Source organism: Centropristis striata, chromosome 13, assembly GCF_030273125.1.
Source record: "Centropristis striata isolate RG_2023a ecotype Rhode Island chromosome 13, C.striata_1.0, whole genome shotgun sequence".
NCBI classification, from domain to species: domain Eukaryota; kingdom Metazoa; phylum Chordata; class Actinopteri; order Perciformes; family Serranidae; genus Centropristis; species Centropristis striata.
In genome coordinates, this window is record NC_081529.1 from 7,395,621 (window position 1) to 7,413,761 (window position 18,141).

The following is an 18,141-nucleotide window of genomic DNA, read 5'->3' on the forward strand; positions in this document are numbered from 1 at the left end:
CAGTGATACCCAATTTAGGCAATTCCAATTCCCCAGTATGCAGAAATATGCAAATACAATAGGGGAAAATAACCCATTTATACTGCATGCAAAATCCTATATAGTTTTTTTTGTCAAAAACTGAATGAGATTTGCATAAAGTGGGCTTATTTGTAAAGGGCAGACTTGTGGATACCCATAGAACCTATTTTCATTCAGATATCTTGAGGTCAGAGGTCAATGGGGGACCCCTTTGAAAATGACCATAAATTTGTTGGTTATTTTGCCCTCTTCTCCACATATCCAGCCCAGCTTCACTCCCAACTCATCAGATGCCGCCGTTTTTGCAAACAAAGAACCCTTTAGCATCTGTACGAGATGCATCAGGCTTTTCATTAACACCAATGTAATGGCAATACTAGATGCACAGAGTAACAGAGGTAGTACAAAGACTGTTAAAGTCATCTCAGGATGGATTGGAGGGGAGGTGGATGGGTCAAACAAACCCTGACTTTGACCCAGGAGACCCCTGACTCACTGACTCTTGGTCAGTGGTGTTATTAGGAGTCAACCTGCCTAAGGTTAAATGTTTCCTGTGAATATGGAATTTATCTGGAGAAAAACTGATTCCCTCGAAACAAAATTGACTGCAGTATCTGTCTTTGTATTAATCTTCTATTGTATTTCAGCAGGTGCCTCTATAAGAAGAGTTAAATCAGTTTAGGTGTTTCATCGTGATACAGACACTGATATTTTCAAAATAAAGTCATTGATTTTCAATGGCAATATTGTTACATTTATCCTGTTAAATGAAAAACATTTTAAACTTATCAAACTTTCATCTAAGTCATTATGTGACACTCAAACCCTCCAGAAAAGTGAAGACTAAATGATTTATAAAGAAATAACCAGTTCAGCCTCTGAGCATTGTTGGATGTGTTGGCCTTTATGTGAAGAATTCATTTATAAAGAATAAAAACAAATCATTTGAACCCTGAATGACAGTTGTCTTTATTTACCTGAGGTGCTGCTGTGTCGGGTCTGTCGTCTGTATATGATAAACCAGAGAGCCAGAGTAAGGATGGACCCCAGTATGGCCAGCACCACAAAGGTCCACAGAGCCGGACTCAGCAGCATCACTGAGTTGACCTGGGCAGTGGGGGTTCTCAGCTGGACCCCACGAGGCAGGGACGGCTCTGTGGGGTCCATGGCTCTTAGCTGGACTACATGAGTCAGGGGGTGCACTGCAGGGAAAGAGATGATTACCAACTACCTCAACTGAACAATAGATCACATTCTCAACAGGGGGCAGCCCTCTAGTACACTACATTTCCTGCTGGAGTAATTTGTCAAAAAGGGGGTGTTTGTGAAAATTTTGAGAGAATCTTGAGCAATGAGCAACTCTGTCAGCTGGCCTGCCCTTCAGGCTTAAGACTGGCGGAGATAATCATGTCCCTTTTTGAAAAACCAGCACATATCTTGCAACCCTGCACAGATGTAACTACCTGAATGGAGAGGAGACACTATTACACACAAGTCAGGTTGAAAATGACACATCTCTGACGTTTAAGACGGCCAAGAAGAATTCAGTCAACGTTATAAAGTGGCCTAGAGATGTTGATTTAAACTGGCTCTAAAACTGAGACTAGCTCAAAGAGGTTTTGAGACTAGACTTGTAGCAGAACAACTTCACAGAGGAGGTGGATAAAACATGTATAGTATTTTTTTAGCAACAAAACCTGTTCAAAAAGTTCAGTCTCACCTGTTGGTGGTTGAGTTGTTGGTGGTTCGGGTTCAGGTCTGGTTTCCGTCTTGCTGAAGAGACATACTTTGAGGAGACTGTCCCACTTACTGTCAGCAGGACAGATAGGCTTGCATAAGCAGATGAGGCTGTCCCACTTATGTCCAGGAGGACAGTCCTTCTTGCCCATGGCAGAAGCAATGTGGCAACCTGCTGCTGTGTTATCCTCCCCTGAACTTGTGTTTGTGACACAGTAAAAAAAGTAGCTGAAAACACAGAGGGGGGAGGATTTAAGAAATGAATGCTGAGTGCCTAACAGACGTTTCAGTTCCTCCATTTCATAGGAAAGAGTGAATCACTACGTGTCCCCGGGGACAGAGAGAGAGCTCACTGTGTTTCAGTTTCAAAAACAAAGAGGTTCTGACCTTCAAGTTCCTTAAATTGGATTAAACAATTTAAGGAACTTGATGGTAATCTATGATCAGTTTACTGTTAGTCAAGATGATTAATTGGTGAGGATAATGATTCATCAAAACTTTTTCTGTTGTTTTATGACATAATTACAGATCAGATTTAGTTCCTGTCATCTCCATTTTTCTTTCGATAAATCTCATGAGGCCACAGACATCAGGTCTCCCTCTTCCATGGAATGCATCACACGTCAACATTTGTCATACTTAATCATATCATTGGGAAGCTGTGGGGCTCCACAACATCTCATTATCTAGCATTGTAAAGCCTGGCAAATGACTGGCAGGAAGACTTACAGAGAGAGATGGTGGAGACACAGTTTTTACCGTCCAAAAGAAGACACTACAAAAAAACGGCCGCTCAAGCTGAAGCCTGTTTGCCTTAGTTTAGACCCACCCACAAGCTCCTCGATTGGCTCTGCCATTTCTTGTGTGATTGGCCGTCCCTGCTGTCACTCCAACAGGTTGTAAACAGCGCCAGGACTTGAACACAGGTCTGCTGGTTGCCCAGGAGACAGGATTTCCTGTTAATCTGCCACTGTAAATTATTGTTAACATGTTGGGCGTTTGTTCTGCCTGGGTCCCGTCAGCAAGACGGATTGTAATATGGTTCATTTACATTAACGTTTAAATCGGTGTCCATGTGATATGTGCATGCGTGCCTGTGTGTGTATGTGTGTGTGTTTGGTAATTAGGCGCAGCCAGGATGTCTTAAAGAAGGAAAGTGGACATTAGAGATTTCTTTAGAAGTCAAAGTGTAAGTTACTCAAATTACAGCCATCCTGCAAAACCTTCACTGGCTCCCAATAAAGCAGCATTCACTTCAAGATCCTCCTCATCAATCACAAAGCTCTCAATAATCTTCTAAAGTGTCTTTGAGTTTTGAAAGTGCTGATAAATAAAATGTATTATTATTATAACTGGGCTACACGGTGGTGTAGTGGTTAGTGGTCCCGCCTGCAGCTCTTCTGTGTGGAGTTTGCATGTTGTCGGCGTGGGTTCTCTCCGGATACTCCGGCTTCCTCCCACAGTCCAAAAACATGCACTTAGGTTTAATTGGTGACTCTCAATTGCCCATAGGTGTGAATGAGAGTGTGATTGTCTGCCCTGTGATAGTCTGGCGTCCTGTCCAGGGTGTACCCCGCCTCTCGCCCAATGACAGCTGGGATAGGCAATGAATGAATGAATGAATGATTATAACTGTAGAACCTCAACAATGCAGAGATAAAAAAAAAAAAAAGCTTATCTTTAATGCCAATGCCATTTTCGGTAGAATGCAGCTTAAGGCACTTCCTGGTTTGCCTCCGTGCTCCGACACGGAGATTGCTAGGCCCCTGGCTGGTGCACAGGCCTATCTTACACAATCACAACTACTGGCACTGTTCGTGCACTGTGGTCCTCACTGTGTTAATTTGATAACACAGGCAACTTGTGCAGTCTCACCTGTCGTCTGTGATGCACTGCAGTGGGTCCATGAATTGGGGCATCAGTTTGGACATGACAGGAAAGTTCAAGACCATATTCTGCAACATTGCCACATCTGAACATAGATAATTTACCACTTAAACTATTGTGTCCTACACGGTGGACTGTGCGAGTCGCAGCAGTCCATTCAGTCCTCAAACAGTATGAGGCAGTGTTGCTAAGTTTGGAGGAGAAGGGTTCAACCGGTGGCTCCGAAACAGCTATGAAGGCAAACGGTCTCCTTGACAGATTCCAGAAAGGGAACACAGTGCTGGGACTCCATCTTGCTTTGGAAGTTCTTGAGGAAATGGAATGCCTCAACAAATCATTACAAAAGCAAAACCATCACAGTTGCAGGCATGCAGGCTGCAGTAGATTATGTCAAGACAGCAAGAGAAAAGGACAGAGGGAAGATTCCAACAGGTCTTTTACAGTGCAACAGAGCTGGTCACCTCACTAAACATCAGCCCAATTGAAATGCCTCGTATCTGCAGGCCACCGAAAGGCCTAGCTGGTGAAGCTCCAGCACATGCCTCAGCAGCTTCTGTTGATTACTTCAGAAGGGAGTTCTTCAAGATGGTTGACAAAGCAGATGTGCAATTCAGAGAGCGGTTTCATCAAACAAGCCTTGAAGTTCTTCAGAAGTTGGAGAATGTGCTTTTAACAGGATGTGATGTCATTGTGGACCAGTATCCAGAGATTAACCCATTAAGGCGTAAAACGCCTTAAAAACATGCCTGGAAAACCTATGGGCGATTTTGGAAGAACCCCCTAAAACCTGAAGTTTTTCTGGAAATTCAACAGAAGATTTTTCAGCCTCTATAGCAGATAGAAATGAAATTCAAAAAGTATTTGAGAGCTTATACCCGTGGCTTTCATGAGAAGTTTATTTGTCCAAACCTTCAATAAAGTTTTTTAAAAAATCAACAAACTCAGCAAACGTTACATTTGTCTGAATAAAAAATCCTATGCATAATACTAATACATTAGCAAGATGCAAACATGATATGACCATTGGAAGAAATAGACATAGTTCTCATTACCCTACTGTAATAAAAAAATAAATAATTATCATCATAATAATAAATAATAATAATAAATTTTATATATTGCACTTTTCAGGGTACTCAACAACGCATAAAGTAATATAAGACATAAACAGTCATGATTTCTTATATCATCATCACAATCAATTATTATTATTATTATCAATATTAATATATTATTATTAATATTATTATTATCTCCAGATGGCCACAAATCTGTCTGTTCTTCGGTGAAAATATGTCGTCTAAAAACATATTCCTCATCCATAAATGCCGGTCGATTGGTTCCGAGGGTTCAAAGTCCGGATCAGCAATTAAATCATCGGCGCTGTTTTCATCAAGATTGCTTCCGTCACTTACTGCTGAGCTCCTCCGCTAAAGTCCTCTTCCACCATGATTTCAAAGTTCTGGAAAAGTCCAATGTTGCATTGCGACACTCCTGCATGTATTCTGATCATGATTCTGTTGCATTTCATTGGCCAAGAGACCGAAAATAGGTGGAAAAAAATACAAATACTACAAAATTACATATCCGCTGTCCCGGCCTTAATGGTAGAGTGACGCAACAGCGCACCCGGTTTCAATGGTAGAAATGCAGTAATGCTTTCCCGGCATCAATGGGTTAAAAGGAGGATGTTGGATGTGCAGTAAGCTATGTTCAAATCAAAGAACACCTACATATCAAGCACAGAAGCTGCAGACATCCTGAGAGGCATGCTGCCTGAAGTCAAAGGTTTTTTTGATTAGGTGGAGGTCCTTGTGAGGCTGTTGTTGGTTGTTCCAACATCGTCTGCTGAAGCTGAGAGGAGATTCAGCGCACTGAGCTTTGCAACTGCATGAAGCAGAAACGCCTGAACAATGGGGCAGTTTGTCACATACACCAAGAAAGAGTTGGCGCCTTGGACAGGAAAAAACTCTGCCAGGAATTTATCTCTATTTATTTTGTCAATGATCAAAGACAACATCTGTTTGAAAGCTCTGGATGACTTGATTATGTTGACCCCTCTGTGGTCTTTGGGTCAAATTGACCCTTGTTTACTTTTCATTTACGTCAAAAATAAGTGTAAAATTGGTGGTACAGAGTTGGAGTGAAGTTCAGTAACAAGGTGAAATACAGAATTGGTTGATAATGTTTTGCTATATGCTTTACAAAAGGTCAAACCAAAAAAGGAAACAGTAAACTTAAAAGTAACAATAGAAAACTAGAAGAACTACTAGGAACTGAAAGAGTTTGAGTTTTATTAAAGATACTTGTGTCCCTCCCACCTCTGAAATCAAAATTTTGTCCATGTGAGAAACTTTACAAAAACGGCTGAAACTAAGAGAGAGCAGGTGAGTATTTTAAAAAAAATGTATGGTGGTTTATTATACACCTCCTGGTGCAACCTAGACACATAATCAGTGATGTAACCTGGGGTCATCGGGTGTTTCGGGTCTTTCAACATCAGACACCCTCGCCCAGGTGACCCAGCCGAGGATGATCAGTCCCCGGCTTGTGTCTAGGTAGCTTTTATGGCCCGCGGATCACCCCTCTTGATCCACAGCCATCTTGATGCCTTCTCAGCAGCATCAGTAGTGTTCCTGATGGCTTTCTTGCTGTGCAGTCCCCTTATGCCCAACATCTTGAGAGCCCTGCAGAGTGACTGGCCTGCGAACCCACGGCATCCAACCTCAATGGGGTTACATCGGGTCTTCCATCCGTTTCGTCTGCATTCGCTTGCCAGCTCTTCATACTTGGCCCTCTTCCTCTCAAATGCCTCCTCCATCCGGTCTTCCCAGGGCACAGTCAACTCCAACAGTATCACCTGCCTTGTTGATTCTGACATGAGAACCAAGTCCGGCCTGAGTGTTGTTACTGCGATGGTCTCTGGGAACTTGAGCTGTTTCCCCAGGTCCACCTTCAGCTGCCAGTCCCTAGCAGTGGCCAGGAGCCCTGCTGCTTGGCTTGCGCATTGTTGTGGCTTCTCTCCAGCTTTAATAAAGCTGATGGAGTGCCTAGCTGGCTGTTGTTGCTTACTGAGAGAGATCCCGGTGCAGATGGTATCTGCTATGACTCTCAGCACCTGGTCATGGCGCCACCGGTAACATCCCTCCCCCAGGGCTTTCGGGCAGCAGCTAAGGATGTGCTCCAGTGATCCTCTCCTCTGACACAGAGGGCAGGCGGGTGTTTCTGCCAGTCCCCAACAGAAGAGGTTGGATGGGCTGGGGAGGACATCGTAGACTGACTGGATCAAAAACCTTATCCGGAGCGGCTCCGCCTTCCAAATGTCAGACCACGAAATCTTCCGGTCCAGTGCCTGCTCCCATCTAGTCCATGCGCCCTGTTGTCTCATTCCGACCATCCTGCTCGAGCGGGTCTCCTCCACTCCTGCTCGAACCTCTTCCTGGATGAGCTGACGGCTCTCCTTCCCCTGTGTCTTGTTGTACTGGGGTCTTGGGTTGCTCCCAAGCCCTGCCCGGCCTGACGCAACTGATCCCACCAGTACACTGTGGCGTAGTCGTGCTTCAGCTCGCTCCACCGCATCCTGGGCTCTCCACTTCCGGCCAGTCCGCACTTCAATCCCAGCTGAGGAGACTTTGGTGTCATTCTAGTCTCTATACAGCAGCACCTCTCTTGCATGGGTGACCATGAACTCCTCCGTCAGACTGCTGAAGGGAAGTCGCAGCTTGTTCTTATTCCCATACAAGGCTATGCTGCTAAGGCTACGTGGTAGGCCTAACCACCTGCGAAGGTAGCCACTGACCTTTCTCTCGAAGCCCTCAACGGTGGTTAATGGGACGTCGTAGACCAGCAGTGGCCAGAGGAGGCGCGGGAGGATGCCATGCTGGTATATCCAGGCTTTAAACTTGTCTGGCAGCCCTGACTTGCCTACTGCCACTAGCCAGGTTCCCAGTTCCCTGTTCGTCGCCTGGATCGCTGTCGTGTCCTTCAGGGTGCCAAGAGGAAAACAACACTTCAAGAGCAGGATGGAACATGACAAACATTTGCTGACAATTTCTTCAGAATTTCTTGTTTTTGATTGCAGCAAGCTTCACCAGAAACACTTGTGTAAGTGATGAACTATTAGGAAATAATGCTGAATATTTTAATGCAACAAGCTTGGTCATGTGTAGGGACAATTTCTCCAAACCAAGCAGCAACCTCCGAGTGTAAAAAGTAAAACCAATGAGAAAGTGCCCTTAACCTGCATTCTTTCTAATGGCCAGTGTTACCGGCGCCAGAGCTAGGGGTCTCTGGTCCGGCAGCATGAGCCACTCAGGCGGCGGGCACTGAGCGGCTGAGCTACGGTGTGGCTAACAGTTACTGTGGATCCAAACACAAACACGAGAGTTGTTAGCTCATGCTACTGCTGCTCAGCAGGTTTATTCTCTGCTCATCGGCTTAATATTCAAATTTCAGAATACACAACACTGTAAATACTGTACCAGTTACTTCCAGAAAAAATATTAATAAACAACAACTCTAACAGGCAATGTTTATGGTCGGAACTGCCCTCACACACACGTACACACTCACTCTGGTTCAACTGACCTACCTGGACGGGAAGGCCCACATAATAAACTCTGACGATAAAGTACATCTTTCAACATTCTACCATGCTTAGCTTCTCGTCGTGGCTTCACTGTATGTTGTTACATAGTTTAACCGAACCAAAATGTACAAAATAATACATTTTATATACCTGTGGATCCAAACACAAACACAAGAGTTGTTAGCTCATGCTACTGCTGCTCAGCAGGTTTATTCTCTGCACATGTGCAGAGCAAAGCAGAGCAGAAACTATTTGCCTGGACCCATGGGTGTTAGAGCACCGTCTACTGGCGCAAAGTGGTAATGCTTTTTGCAAAACTGTTCATAAAGATTCAAATAAAAGTTCAGATATTAAAATGAAAAAGAGGGGGTGTCTGTTAATGTGATAACTATAACTATATGTGGCTATTCCAGACCCACTACACCAGCAGGGGGCGACTCCACTAAAAAAGTCCAATTGTATAGATTTATTATCTCAGTTAACATTTTCCTAATGAGTTTATGGTTTCAATCACTATTTTCAAGCCTTCTTCAATACAACATGATGTTCATTTAGTAAATTATGGTCACATTTAAAGTAAAATAGATGTGTAGCAGGGTATGCTTTAGGGTGGGCTACACCGAGATTGACAAGGGCACTACCATTATGCATTTAAATTTAGAACTTTGATCCTTTCATAGTGTGTTTTCAGTTCATGAAAGTTTATTGTAAAAATGTTTTGTTTATCAGTTGTACAATTTCAAATTATGAATTATGGATGCACCTTGCTAACCACGCTAGTGCTAGCATTAGCTGATAACTTGGCCTTCTCCTCTCAAGCCCAACTCTCTAGTCCAAATATGGTCACTTCTGTTCCAAAAAAATACATAATAAAAAAATATGGCAACAGTGAACATGCCAATCTCAAGGCTTCAAAACGGAAGTGCACGAACCAATGAGTGACGTCACAGTGGCTAAACTCACTTCTATACAGTCTTAGCTTCCAGCCTAGAACACACATCAACTGGTACTGCAGTTACTTTGTAAAACAAAAGTGACAAGACAAGATTAAAAACAGGACTGAGTTGATACATCCGTAAAAATTTAATAAACAATTAACACAAAAGATGCAAATTTGCAGTGTTAAGCATCACATCACATATGAAACAAGCTTTTGCAAAAATACGAACCTGAGATATTTTCATTTTGCACAGTATAACAAAATAAATGCACATAAATCCCAGCACTAGAGAAGATCAACAGCTCCGAGTTTACCATTGCACTGATTGTTGCATTTGTATAAAGACATTCAAGAATTTAAAAAACAATTAAAGATGGCAGGAATACTGATTTAGTGCAATGATTCTGCATTTTATAAAATCATAAAAAATACTCTCAGAGTTCAAGGCACGAATGGCTGCAGATATATAAAAAACCTACCACTGACTTCAGCTGTATTCCAAAGTACATATTCCCGTATGTTGAAAGAGTTACAATACTGAGTAAAAATCCGATTGGCAGTGTGATATTGGGCATTTTATCAGGTGGAAGGAGACATTGTTACTCACAACATTTAAAAACTTAAAAAGAAAATATCAGTTTGGATAGATTTCTTAACTCTCAGCAATGATCCAAATCATTATCAAACATATGTGTGCAGACCACAAAAGAACCTTTAAACTGTGATTGATCATTCATTATTCTGAAAGCAGCAGACAGACATCATCTCTCTCTGTCTCACTCACACACGCTCACACACACACACACCTCATGGCTTGAAGAGTAAAGGCTGCATCTTGACGAAGGTGAAGTTGTAGTACCGTGGCAGGCCCTGGTGGCTGATGCTGCTGTATTTATCCCAAAAGAACGGCGGGAGTCCATCCTGTGTCGTTGGCCCGTTCACCGCCTCCGCACGGAAGTCCCCAGCCATGTGGAAATCTGTCACCTGGACGGAGAACAACACAGGAACGGGAGGAAATCTGAGCTAAAAGGCATTTGATTTTACTAAACCTTAGCGACCTCTGTTCATGTAATGCAAGATCGCCGTGGTGACAGGGCCCTACCTTAGTGTCATAGCAACCTGATGGTGAAGCCCCCTGGGACCTCAGGTCGCCGCGGCAGCAGATGGTTTTGCAGGGGTCATTCTTGGAGTACGGATCCTTCCTGTAGTCTGAAATCAAGCAAATACACACCGGCAAATATACAAGTGCTCTTCTGGGATAATAAGTAGATATCTATTTAACCCTCTGAACCCTAAAAAGGTTTGGGGCTTTTTTTCCCCCACTATGACCTCGTTTTTCACCGCAAGCTGTCAGTTCTGCAACTCTATGGAAACAGCACAATCAAGTAGGACACTTAAAAACCTCTTATGTGCAGTTTAACATGGTAAAAAAGACATAAGTCATATATATGAAGTGAAAAATTAAGATGAAGTCAAAAGATCCTATATAGACAAGACTTTTTCCAAGTGTTCCCAATATTTGAATATATGCTATAAATATTGAAATTTTTTACAGCCGCTACTTACAACCTCTCTCTTGTCCTCTCCCCTCTGCTCTGCGCAAACAGCCTGTAGTTCAGTCGAAGATTCACAGATGTTTGTTACATGACTGTTTGTCTCAGCTGATTCACATTTTAAATGAGATGTATAGAACAAAGTGATTTTGATGAAACAGCACGCATCAGTTATTCAAGGGCCAGTAAAAAATGTAAGCATCTGACGGTAATTTCAGACTGTTTCTGGTTTGTAGTTTGTATATAAAACATGCCTTGATGGGTTCAAAGGGTAAAAATATGTGACCAACATTTTTAGGAATATTATTTGAGATCTACTGTTTAGAAAGAGAAGATTCATGAGATTCGTGAGCGAGTTCAATCAATTTACAAATATGTTACTGTGTTTGTCTAATCATTGTGCTACTTTCATCATATGGAAAACCCCTTCCAAAACATTAAACTTGTGAAAACATAGGAAATGCAGGTTCTGGTTGATATCTAGAGCTAGCTGAATGAGACAGAGCCACACACCATTAAACCTCATGATGTGCTTCAAGGAGTCCAGGTCCTTGACATCAGCCTGGTCACGGCGGAAGATCTTGGCTCTGGGACAGAGATCGTAGGAGAAGTCCTCTCCATACTCCTCCCACATATGTACATAACCACTCAGTGTGTAGATCTTCTTGTGGAAAGGAATGTTATAGGACGGCCAGTAACCTGTGATAAACAGAGGCAGCAGGGAAACATAAACCCTACAAAAGTCCAAATCAAACAAAATCCAGTAGAAAACATAAAAAACAGATCTGTTCTTACCTCTGCGCAAAGCCTGAGTCTGGTCCGAGTACTCCACCAGCCCGGGGATCTGCTCCACCACAGTCAGAGCGCCGTCATCAACACTGTGGCCCAGTTTCACTTTGCTCCTGTCCAACACCATGTACTGGTTGTTGTAGGTTCCTTCACAAGCAGAGCCAGAGATATAGGCTTTTTAAAATTTTCATGCAGCAAACGTAGCCTCGAGCACAGATGAGGAGCAGTGCAGAGGTCTGTGAGCGCACTTCCTTCAAACCACACATCCCCTGATATTTATTCCCATAAACCTTTAGTCTTCAGAATTTGATTTCCTTTTGAGTTCCCATCCTGAAAAAGCCCAGTCTGCTCTGAATAATCAGTGTTCTGGCTCAGCTCTCTGCACCATCATTGCAGCCAGGGAATGACTGTAATGGCACTGTAGCAGCACTTTCTACCTATATACACTGTTGCCCATAAAGTTGTAATCATTTTGTTTTCAGACACTTACTGTTTATTAGTATTTAAATGCATCAGTAATCATTTTGAAGAGATTGATTAATACATTTTTGAGAAGATATACACTTTAGCTGTCAAGAATAAATCACATTGTCACTATAATTTCATGGAAAGAGGTAAAAAAAAAATGTATTCCAACTTTGTGGGCGACCATGCTTACAGTAGTTTGTAGTATCTTCTTGTATCCCAAGAAGAAGAGAAGTCCTGACAGCTTGTTAAAGACACATTTTCAGAATACAGGCTAGTTCATTTCTCTGTGAATTTAGGTTTTTTGATGAAAAAGACATTTTAATCACTTTTTATAATATAGAGCATTTGATAATCAGGGCTATGTAAGTTATTTTAAATGTTTTATTTAAACAAAAGTATTCAAATTCAATAAAATTAATTTTATTCAATTTTATAGATCTGCTTTAGATAAAATGATCCTCAATTAACTATTCATTTATATTATACGTGTGTGTCTCTTCAGGTTACTGCTGCCTTTTAGAATATTTCTGTAGCTGTGTTTACAAATACATAATCACTCACCAGAGTTGTACATGGAGAAGGTTTTGGCCCACTCTTCTCCTGTATGAGCCAAACTGTGAGACAGCCTGACCCTCTGCCACGACAGCAGGCTGTTGGGAGTGATTATGTCAAACAGGGAGGAGTTGAAGACATTGTTGGTGGTCTGGGTCATCATCAGACCACTGCCCAAGAGGTAGAAGTCATCCAGAGACACCAGGAAACCTGAAGAGAAAGATAAGCGTCTGGTAATCTTCTGGTGTAGGACATTAGAAGTCAAACCTTTGTTCGTGTGGAATATGTATATATGTGACCATGAAAGAAGTTGTGTTTAATTGAAAACACTGATGTAATTTTATATTTTTAGGAGTACAGCAATATGTATGAAAGAAAGTGTAAAACCCCTCACTGTGGTAAATCTTTGTTTTTGTGGAATATAATTTCACTGCTGTCCTTCCTTTGTAGAATTACGTACCCGGGTAGCTGCTGAAGGACAGTTTCCCAGTGGCCGTGTGAGGCTCAGTGATGTGGAAATCCCAGTGTTTGTAGATCCTCATTGTGGCAGCATACGTGTACCAGCTGGAGTGGGCAAACAGAAGGTTCTCAAAGCCGGGCAGCATCTGAAGGGGGAGGGCAGAAAACAGTAAAGTTGACTCAACAGTCCATATAGTATTCATGTATCAGCAGAAATGATGGAATTTGTGCCAATGAGAGATGATTTGACACCACTCAGCACCACTTAGTGCAATGATCCAATTTAGGGCCATAGGTTGAGAGGCAGCGCATCATTTTAGGCTTTTTTGCCTTATGGACTGTTGGGTGATTACCAGTGTTTACAAAACTACACAATATATCAATTACTGAATTACAGGGATGTGTGAATACAACCTAACCTAACCTAACTTAACCTACACAATAAAAAATGGCATCTTGGTCATCAATTTAAGTATTATCTTTCAAAAGCTGGTAGAGAATGTAAATGTGGCAGTGTGCAACAATGTAGCAATTAAGTCTGATGTCATTTTGAAGCCAGTTTCTGAAGTGGATTCAGGGTCGTTCTGCCTTTTTCAAAGCCACCTGACTCCTCTGACAAAACAGTAATTTTACAAAGGAGTCGCTGGTCTGGTAATCACACAGGATTGTTGTGTTATTGTGTGACTCTGGGGTTTTAAAGTGTTCATTAGAATTCACCAAAGTCAAACAATAACACAAACTAACTAACCAATTGAGGCTGGGGCTCAGCTGCAACTCCTGTGTTCTGCATGGTAAAATGACGGTTTTGTCAAAGGAGTCTGGTGGCTTTGAAGAGAGTATAGATCAGAGGTAGGCAACCTGTGGCTCTTTAGGACATCTGCAGTGGCTCCCTGTGGCTGTGACAAAAAAAAAATCTGAAATGATACGTTAATTTCTTGACATTTCCATTTTTTATTTATCAATGGTGTAGGCCCAAAGACATCTGTATTCATTTGTAAAATGTGAACCTTATATATGATATTTAAAAAGTATTACGGCTTTTTACATTTTAGCCCACTGTGCATCATAGATTGCGAAAGTCTACGGTCCGGCTTCTTAACCTCTAAATTTTGAGTTCCCCTACCTAGGCTAGCTTTTTGCTTCCAAATCTCCTGAGATATTACTTTGGTGTCCAGCCTCTCATTTGCATGTGTTTCCTCGCTGCATTCTGAAAAAAAACATATTAATAAATGCTCATTATGACCTATTAGTAATGTTGGTAGGCTAATTTAGACTGAGTAGACCTTTTTATCTTTATTGTGAGGCTCAAAATAAGGTTTGGGGGTCCATTCCAACATTTTTTCTCTTTATTTGGCCAACAATGGCCCTTTTGTTAGTAAAGGTTGTCGACAACTGATATCGATGGTTATAACAGCTTCAGATGTAAGTGGTAAAAATATACTAAAAATATTGTTTACTAAAACTGATGCTGAGTTTTATGTGGCTAAAATATGTTATAAAAAGATATGCTATGTTACGGTATGTCTCTGGATACACTAAGACCTGTATTTCTTCTATGGTGGTGGTCACAAAAGAGGAACTGGAGTTTTTATACACTGAATACTTTCTTATTTTTAGGAAGAGAAAGCTTTAACATGAGGATGGTAAGCTTGGTGTCCTTTAGAGAAGTATGCAGGATGAAGAATGAGCTCTCATTTTGCAGACACACAAACAAACAGAGGAAATGTATTCATCATTGGTGGCCTCTAATTTTTCTAATCTAGCACACAAAACTTATTTTGCACAACACATTAAATACATTTACACATACAGCACCCCTTGAAAGGCCTAACTGGAACATATTTTCCTCTGACCTTGATGAGAGCAGAGCAGTGCCCCATCCCTGGAAGTTTGAAGTCTCTGAGCGGAGGGTTGGAGCTGGGGACCAGGGCTGGGATCAGATCCAGCAGGTCTCCCACTGCATTCAGGAACTGGACGGCAAACAGGGACAGCGGCTGTGGGAAGGACACCAGATAAACAGCTGTCGGTCAGAAAATGCATATGAATAGTGTTGCGTCCATACTTAGACAGCCACCTATCCAAAAATAAAAATATTGTAGAAAACGCAGATACTGTACACTTAAATTTGTTGAAATCATGAGCTATTTGGAGACACTTACACCAAACTGCATAGAAGTAGTGTTGTCTTGTGGATCATAAACTATCTACAATGCATACTCATGTCCCTTTACATTTTAGAGAGACTAAATGTGATGTATGATCACAAGTCTGGTTTGAATTGGAGGTTCCTCATTTTAAATAAAAACAGAGCTGTTATGAACATTCAAAGGAACTCAAAGTTTTCTAGTTCCCATTAGATAAGATTCAGATTCATACGTTAAGATTTTCTAATTATGGCACTTCTATGTAATCTATATATTTACATAAACACTTCAAAAACCTGGTTTTGAACAGTTTATTCTTTATTTTCCTGTTGATGCATACATGTTATGCTTTTTGTGGGATATCTGTCCTCTACTGCTGTAGGGACCAGATATCATACAGGGCTTCTATGCATGTAAAAAAGCCTGTTTAAAAACAAGTTAAAATGCAATGAAAAGTAAATAATAATGTCATGTGACTTTATACCTTCTTCCCTTGTTTTTTGGCCCATTGTGCGACTCCTGCTTGCAGTCCGTCCATCTGAGCCACGATGAAGCCTGTGTGTTTCCAAAAAGGATCAGAGGTCTTGTTCAGTTTCACCTGCTCTCTGGTCCATGCGTCCTGCTTCCTACAAGCCCAAAGAGAGACATTACTCAGTATACTGTAATTATTTACTGTGAAAAGAAGCAAACACAGCACAACATATGTAGTCCAACAGATACATATTAACCCTTAAATAGGCAGAAGAAGAAAATGCGCTGTGAAAAATGATTTAATGCTAATACCTAAATCCTTTGCACTCAACTTTTCCACACATATCTTTTATAAAAAATATTTTGGAATTTATGAGTTATATCTCCCTGGAGATGTTGCCAAGTTAAGGTGTTAATAGTTTTAAATGTTTTATATGATGAAAAGAAGTGAAACATTCTTGTTTTCCGTGTCATTTTAATCACACATTCTAGTTTTTAAATGTATTTTTTAAATAATTTTGATCAAAGTATAAGCCTACCAAAACCTTCTATACTACCAAGCCCATAATAATGGTAAAAATTAAATAAATGCAAGACTTGTTTCTGACTTTAACAAACACTAATTTTGTCTCTGTTCTCTTCCTGCTGAATTTTACAATATAATTTATGATTAAAATGCCAAAACAACTCTAGAAAGAGGATATGAAAGATGATGACTTTTATTGTGTACTGTATCTGACTGCGGTGCTGCTGCTGCGGTTTAAACGTTTTAAAAGGGAAAAGAGAAGTGACTCACGCCATGAAACTCTGAACTGGACCAAGGATCTTTGGGTTTTCGATCAGCTGTGGGTACATGTTGGTGTAGTGGTCCATCATCTGCCTGGGGGAAAAGAGTACTTCAATGAATATAATCAAATTTACAAGAAATGCATACTCAACTGTTGCTGTATGATGTTGTATAACATCATGAGGGAGGCAATCGTTGATTATTACAGAAGGTGTCAAAGGACAAAGCAGACTTGCAACTAATCACTAATTTGATTCCTGATATTTGTTTTGATTATCACATGTTTGAGAGGCATGAATGAGCCAACACATACCTTGTGAAATGATAAGGATACTATAGGATTATTGAACATGACAGCACATTCATGACACTTACTGGGCAGTGAGGAAGCCTTCGAGGTAGCCGGCCAGGAAGAAAGTCACCTCATCAGTTTCAGGGGTCTTTCCGTAACCGGCACGGATCTCTAGGATGCTCCATCCTGTAGTGGACAGGGTATCATTCAGATACCCGTATGCATCCCCTTCTGTTTCCAGCACCCCCTCCTTCAGCAGGGGGAGCTTGTGCGTGGGGTCCCAGTACACCGTGGCTGCTGTCAGTTCTGGGAAGAAATAAAAATTAATTGCATTGAATAAAAGACAATACAATTGCTTACATGATAAAAAAAACCTGATATCAATATATCTGTATATATCACATATACAGATATATTGATGTGAAGACCATATATATGTATATATGGTCACATTTTTTTTTTTTAGCTTGAATGACAGATGACATCTAGGCTATGAAGGGTCACAAGACTAGATGTCCCAATCACTAAAAATATCCCACTGCATGTCTATCCTGCATGTCTTGTATTTATGTATTCTGTACTGGCTTATGTTAAAATTGAGTTATGGGTCATTGAAAATGAAAGTTAAAACAGAAACATTTCAGTGGTAGGAAACCTCGTGAGTTTGGGGATTACCCTATACCTAAATCAGTAAAGAAAACAAGTTTATCTCAATCAGTAATCTCTGAAAACCTAAATCACAGCAGTTGACAGAAAGTGCGAGTAAAATACATTAGTGCATGCTGACAGCCAATCACAGTTAAATCCTGAAACAAGAAGCCACAACATCCTTATACAACAACCCGTGATTTAACACAAACTCGACCTACTTACTGTCAGCAGAGGCGAAGGTCGCAGCCACAATAGAGTTAAATAAAAGAAACACATATAGCCTCTTTACTAAAACCATGGCTGTGAAAATGCCGTTAAAAGCTAAACTAACTGCAGAACAGATACGCAGATCTTCCAAGAGTGGTTCAAGCGAAGAGGAAATCAGTTGTATGTGACGGAGGGAAACTCCAAGTAAACCTGAGTGCCAACGAAGCAGCGCGTTTCCTGATTGGCTGCAGGCCCAAAAGAATGGGACCTATATGCGGTAAGCGCCAGAGAGAGAGAGAGAGAGAGAGAGAGAGAGAGATGTGCTGTTCCGTTTCATATCGTTGCAATAAATCAAAATCAATTCTATTTTGGACATAGAGTAGCGAGCAAAATGTTTCACCCCAGATGGGACTCGAACCCACAATCCCTGGCTTAGGAGGCCAGTGCCTTATCCATTAGGCCACTGGGGCTCTGCGGAACACATAGGACAACATTACTCAATTTATATCAATAATAATATAGAATAACCGCCATTGTCGCTGACTTATTGTCGTATTTTTATTTTGACAGTTTTGGGCACTCTGCACTCATAATT

At 41.3% G+C, this 18,141-nt stretch overlaps 2 protein-coding genes and 1 non-coding gene across 3 annotated transcripts in view; all 3 read right to left on the minus strand.

Moving 5' to 3' along the window:
- The window catches only part of LOC131983053 (uncharacterized), a 12,314-nt gene extending 3,150 nt beyond the window's left edge, over positions 1-9,164 (minus strand). Inside the window, exons 1-3 of the mRNA XM_059347621.1 lie at positions 8,237-9,164; positions 1,742-1,986; positions 999-1,223 (exon numbers count right to left, since the gene is read on the minus strand). Coding sequence (XP_059203604.1) covers positions 999-1,223; positions 1,742-1,986; positions 8,237-8,256 — 490 coding nt within the window. The 5' untranslated portion in view covers positions 8,257-9,164. The remainder of the gene's footprint in view (positions 1-998; positions 1,224-1,741; positions 1,987-8,236) is intronic.
- A 137-nt stretch (positions 9,165-9,301) lies between these two features.
- Positions 9,302-17,805, minus strand: plbd1a (phospholipase B domain containing 1a). Its single transcript, XM_059347619.1, has 11 exons — positions 17,562-17,805; positions 16,772-16,994; positions 16,406-16,489; positions 15,623-15,764; positions 14,848-14,988; positions 12,996-13,140; positions 12,545-12,745; positions 11,522-11,662; positions 11,240-11,425; positions 10,276-10,382; positions 9,302-10,157 (listed from the first exon to the last, which is right to left on the minus strand). Exons 1-11 carry the CDS (start codon positions 17,635-17,637, stop codon positions 9,981-9,983), a joined length of 1,623 nt encoding a protein of 540 aa, XP_059203602.1. The 5' UTR covers positions 17,638-17,805; the 3' UTR covers positions 9,302-9,980.
- A 138-nt stretch (positions 17,806-17,943) lies between these two features.
- On the minus strand, positions 17,944-18,016 carry trnar-ccu (transfer RNA arginine (anticodon CCU)). Its single transcript has one exon. It is a non-coding gene; the product is annotated as a tRNA-Arg (tRNA).
- Between the last annotated feature and the right edge of the window lie 125 nt (positions 18,017-18,141).

What these genes read in the sequence shown, in the direction of transcription:
- plbd1a (XM_059347619.1), bottom strand. Translation starts at nt 17,637, where the DNA reads ATGGTTTTAGTAAAGAGGCTATATGTGTTTCTTTTATTTAACTCTATT. An exon ending in GACCTTCGCCTCTGCTGACA is followed by an intron (nt 16,995 to 17,561) that starts GTAAGTAGGTCG and finishes ATTTCTTCCCAG; the next exon opens with AACTGACAGCAGCCACGGTG. An exon ending in CTTCTCCATGTACAACTCTG is followed by an intron (nt 11,663 to 12,544) that starts GTGAGTGATTAT and finishes CTGCTTGTGAAG; the next exon opens with GAACCTACAACAACCAGTAC.